At 41.2% G+C, this 5,784-nt stretch overlaps 1 protein-coding gene across 1 annotated transcript; it reads left to right on the top strand.

Annotated features, from left to right (window-relative positions):
• The first annotated feature begins 1,955 nt into the window (after nt 1–1,955).
• Nucleotides 1,956–2,782, top strand: LOC149832569 (uncharacterized). Its single transcript, XM_090013268.1, has one exon. It carries the CDS (start codon nt 1,956–1,958, stop codon nt 2,670–2,672), a length of 717 nt encoding a protein of 238 aa, XP_089869394.1. The 3' UTR covers nt 2,673–2,782.
• The last annotated feature ends 3,002 nt before the right edge of the window (nt 2,783–5,784 follow it).

Raw genomic sequence — 5,784 nt, 5'->3', positions numbered from 1 at the left:
CATAGGCAATTTGGATAAAAAACTTTATTATAGGTCTTGCTATTATGGACTCTATTGAGAGACTACTAAAGATCTTTTGTGATAATGAAGAAACCATGTCCTTTTCGAATAACAACAAGAGCTTAACATCATGTCGACACATGGAGTTAAAATATTTTGTCGTTAAAGAAATGATTAAGAATCATCTGGTATGTATTGATACAATTGGAACGAAGAAAATGACTGCAGATCCTCTTACTAAAGGGCTAGCACCAAGATTGTATTCTCAACATGTAAAGGGGATGGGTCTTTATAATTTCTTCTAATGTATGACAATACATTTTGTGATAATATTTGTGTATATGTATTTGATTCTCTATGACTTTGTAAATTATTGATTTTGCATAAAGGAGCTCTCATATCGATTAGAGAGAATAATAAAATAACAATATTAAAGGACCAATAGAATAGGTAAGAGACCAACCTATTCATAAAAGCAATTTTTAAACATGCTTAAGCACTGAAGGTGAATTGTAGTGTAGTACATGAGAATATGACATTTCATAAAGAAGTGTTAATCTTCATGACTCATTTGATTCATCCTTATGATAAAGGGTAGCATGCGAACTCTGAAGAATTAAATCGAGATAATGGTATAAACCTCGATTTAATATACTTTTAGTGTCAATGGGTCAAGTGGGAGAATGTTGTACATTTGGATCTGGGTTCAATCTATTGGGTGACCTGGTTTTACATTAAAAGCTTAGTAGGGTAGTGGGCATGATAGTGGAGGGCAGTTAATGCCATAAGGGAGGAGGTTATGTGAATGTGGAATGTCCATATTCATTGTACCGCCTCTCCCTCCTCCATTATATAAAGGGGTGACTGATTGCATTGGATGATGAGTAACAATTGTCATACAGTATCAGCCTCAACCTAGCCTATATTCAGTTCAGTGAGTTTAGGATCCTGCTCACCATCAACCTTAGGCCTGGGTTGATCGTGGGCGTCGACCAACTGAGGAGAACACCTGCACTTGCAAGCCATGGAAACCACAAGTACAATTTCTGTGTTTGTTTATACAGGGATCGCCAACAAAGGTGGCTTGTAGCTTGGCTCGTCGAGCTCAATTTCTCAGCCGAGTGGAGCGAAGCAAAAATAAGAGTTGTTCGTCTCATTTCATAGCCCTAGGTCCAACAGTGAGATGAAAAACTGTCAGGTGCAGTGGCACACGTTTGGTGTGCAATGTGATTGCACCTAATCTGCACTCGTTCAGTAAGCCCCCCCCCCCCCCCCCCCCCCCCCTACGGCTAAATAAGATGCATGGCATGATTGGGTTTTTCCCTGGTGGTTTTGAAAAGAAATATTCTTTTTCTAGAGTAATTATCTAAAAACTTGCTCTTGTTTAAATAAAAAAAATTAAAAATATATGAAAAATAAAAAAAATCAGGAAAATAGAAACTCATCAATGAATTTGTGGTCTTTACCGTGATTTTTATCTTTTTTAAATATAAAAAAAAAGAATGAAAGATATCGGCGATGTTGCTGACTGATATATTGTTCTCTAACCCAAGTCCAAATCCGAAATCAGGTTTTTCTGGACATTATTTTTGTATTAACTAAGTTCAAACGGTCTCTCAAGTCTCAACTGATACATATGAAACCGAAGGGAAACCTCTTATATGCATTGCCATATTTTTTGAAAAGGAAGCAAAACGATTCATTCAATCACCGAAGTTATGCATCAATCTGCATTGCCATATTAGTTTTACTACAACAAGCTCTTTTTTCATACAACCAATTTATTCTGTACTTACATGAAATATATATATATATATATATATAGTAATAAGGGTATGTTTGTAATTACAACAAGAGACGGTCCTCGAGAGAGAGACGCAGCGCCCTCAAATTGTATATATAGGGCGTCTCCCTCGGAGAGAGGAAGCTCCACTTCTGCACCACCACTACCACGAATGTCGACGGCAGCGAAAAAGCACCGGAATCCGCTAGTGGTGTCCCTCAGCTGCGGGTGCCGCGGCTCCAGAATATTTTCCTCCGGCAAGCAGAGGCCGCCCTCCCTCAGGTTCTATCTCTCAGTCTCCGACTCCCACCGCTCCACCGGGACGAAGCAGTCGACGTCCGACGACCTCGGCCCCTCCATCTCCTCCAGAGAGACCTTTGCGCGCGGGAAGAGCTTCTCCGAAGAGTTCTCCGCCACCACCGAAGACGACGAGGACCTCCCCCACTCGGGCTTCTCCGACCTCCTACACCAATTGGGCGACCTAGAGCAGAGCCTCCTCTCCTGTACGGAGAAGAAGGAGCCACCTCCCAAGACGCCCTCTCCTCCTCCTCCGCCACCTCCACAGCCGGAGAAGGTGAGGGGGCACCGGCGGAGGAGGAGGAACGAGGGGAGGTTCGGAGAGAGCGTGGCGGTGGTGAAGGCGTCATACGACCCCGTCGCCGATTTCCGATGGTCGATGCTCCAGATGATCGTGGAGAAGGAGATCGTCGCCGTCGATGATCTCCGCGAGCTCCTCCACTGCTTCCTCTCCCTCAATTCCCCCCACCACCACGACCTCATCCTCCGCGCCTTCCTCGACGTCTGGAATGATCTCTTCTCCTCACACCACCACCACCGCAGCGCCACCAAGGGATCCTCAGATTACGCTTTTACCCCTACATACTTGTGAAACGACTCTAAGATTATCGAACCACAGCGCGTCCGGATCTGTTTCTTACAGTGATGGTTTTTCATGCTGCTTAGCCTCATACGTGTAATCTGCCTCCCTTTCTTTCTCTATGTTTGAAATATGCCTAAAATGTCCTCTTTCCATTACAGTTTGAGATTTTTTCTTTTTCATCAAAGTTTTCCCTGACCAAGCAGAGCGGTAATCACCAACGGAGGCTCCACTTGTTTGGTAGGAGCAGTTAGTGCACGTCACCTTGTATTGGGGACGTTGCAAGTTCAAAACCCAATGGTATGAGTTGTATTACTGGTGGGGGTCTGCCTAACCCTCGTAAAAAAAAAAACAAAGCAGAGCAGGTAATCTTCGTGCGGGGTCACGGACGCCCAAGCCCTTATGCAGCCCAGCAGTGAAAGGCACTTCACACCCAGTGAAAGTGGAACCTGGGACCAAGGGGTCAGCACCTTCTCCCTAAGACTGCCACCACCAGGGGGGTGTACAGTTTGAGATTTAATCACAAATGTCGTTCGCTCTTGACAATGTGAATGAAGCTGAGGTTTTGTTCTTCTTAATCATAATCACAAATGTTGTTCTCGACAATGTAATAACTTGGATGCACGCAGTTGAGGCTTAATTAATCTTCATGCCTTCTTAGGAAGGCATGACTCAGACCGAGTCATACACCGAGTTGAATTTGCTCGAGTCTTGACATGAGTGTGAAGAAATGTACCGTAAGATTCTTGGTTGGTTTACTGAATCTTGTTGAAGGTTGGTTCGAATGCATCTGAAGGGTTATAATTAGTCCACATTCATGTGAGAATGTGGATTGGATGGTTAGGATTGAATGTAGGATGGATCACATCACATGTCAGATGGTGGGAGCGATCCATCCCTTATCGAGAAGTTCATGACCAAGAGCACGAGCACGTACTGACAAGAACCAAACAGAGCCTTAAAACGTTCTTCCCTGGGCTGAGGGGGAGATTCAATTTCTGGCTGCCACCGATTCCCAATGGTGACTCGGTTCTTGTTGGGGGGATTGAGGTTTGAACTTTTGAATGTGAGGAAGGAATAGTGAATTTCACGGGTGGTCTTTAATTCCTTTCTTTTTACAGGTTCGAGGGAACCTTGCGTTGCCCACGAAAGAGAAGGACGGTTTTGTTAGTTTGTGGGCGTGACCACCAGGGAAGTTTTTGGTGATTTCTTGGGCTTTGTTAATCCATCCCGATCGATGGATGTGATATGTCTCGATTTCATGAGAAATGGTGTTTTTCCTTGCTGCCGTTATCCAGTTTTCTGTAGCTAGGGCTGGCAAACGGGCCTCGGTTTGAGGTGAACCCAAGCTCAAACATGTGCCTCAAACTTGTGGCAACTCAGCCAGCCTTTACTGGTATCTCATTCATCTTTTGGTGCAGTGTAGGCTGTTGATTTTTCAATCTTTTACAAGATGCTAAACTAAATCATGATTGACTTTATTAGAAGTATTGATATAGTTAACCACTTTTCCATCGATTCATTTTAGAATTCTGTCTTTGGTACACGTGTGTAGCTTGTTTCCACTCGATCTAACACTGCAGATGTGATTTACATGCATGTTTTAATCATGGTTTTTTGACAAAAAAAAGTTTTTTTAAGTCAAAAAAATTACATTTTTTAAATTTTTTATTTCACAAAAAAACATGTTCATGTATCATAATCTAGTGATCCAAAAGTCGATCCTCACTAAATAAAATATGTAGATCACATCTAGGTTGAGTTGAAACAAGTTTCACTTATGAGTTTGGACCCATTGGTACCATAAGAGTGTGTGTGTATATATATATATATATATAAACAAAATAGGTAAACTAGTATGAACCAAGATTTTCATAGGTTTTTTTGTAAATTTAACTTTGGAGATGCATTTGTCGTGATCAATCAATTATTAAATTATCTTAATCAGATCAAAAAATATGATTTTGTATGCTTGAATATTTATGAAAATTCTTAGCAAATGATTTTTCTTAAAAGATCTTTATTATGCATAGTAATGAGATGATCTAAGAGTCTTTTTCTATCAAACTAAAACATCTGGTTCGCATCAGCATAGTAAAATTTAAAAAATAAATAAATAAACTATAAAAATCTTGATGGATTTCAGTTTACAATATATTATTGTGTGTTACTAAAATATGTTATATGAAAATACGTGAACCTGAGTATGAACTGGAAAGAGAGACAAAGAGAGTGTTTTGGTTATGATGATTGCTGGGTCATTGGTCGTAGGGGGCGTCACCTCAACCCATCCTCCGTGGCCCTTGCTATGTGGTTTTAGGACAAAGTGGCAGAGGCTCAAAAGATAAATGAAAGGCTTGTGAAGGGGGGCATGTCCTTGTCCGGATTCCGGAAAGGAATGCGAGTAAAAGGACGTGAAGTACCAAGAAAACCGGACGCTGACTCATAATGGAGTTATACTTTTTTCCCTTTGGGAAAACCTATCTTCTTCAAAAGGCAATTTGTTGGTTAGGGTGGACGGTTGGGTTTGAAACTTTGAATCATGTGACCAGTGAGACCGAAGATGATGTCCTTGTACCTCGTTTCTCAGGGTCGTTGATGTGATGGGATCAGGTGATCGAGGTGATTATCCGTTTCACCAATCCTGTGTCTCGCTAGTTTAGTTGTGTGTGTGTGTGTGTGGTGGGGGTGGGTGGGGGGAGAGGAAGTGGGCTTGGGGTAGGCCAAGGGTCCTAACTCTAGAGGGACCTTTTGGTCTTTGTTTTGCTAAATACGAGGACCAGAAGGTCATGGTGATTGGTGACCTTTTTTTAAGCAGAGAATTAGGGACTTACCAGTCATCTCAATATGTCGACATAGTCATAAATCTCGTTGTTGGCGTTTTCTTGGAGAAGGAAAGTCTCGTTTGTTCTTTTCAAAAAGAAATTATGTAGAAACACAATATCAAGTTAATAACTGAATAATATCATGATAGAAACAATATATTTTCAAAAAATATTATAATTTAAAATCATTGCATTTTTCAAGATTACATCATTTTTTATAGTCTTCACAATAAAATTGCTAGTACAAAAAAAGCCAATTTTTGTGATGGTGTGTTAATAGAGAGCCTTACAAAGATTTT

Source organism: Nuphar pumila, chromosome 7 (assembly GCF_984573655.1).
Source record: "Nuphar pumila chromosome 7, dmNupPumi1.hap1.1, whole genome shotgun sequence".
Lineage (NCBI taxonomy): Eukaryota > Viridiplantae > Streptophyta > Magnoliopsida > Nymphaeales > Nymphaeaceae > Nuphar > Nuphar pumila.
Note: the sequence above shows the minus strand (reverse complement) of the source record. Positions and strands in the feature narration are given on the sequence as shown.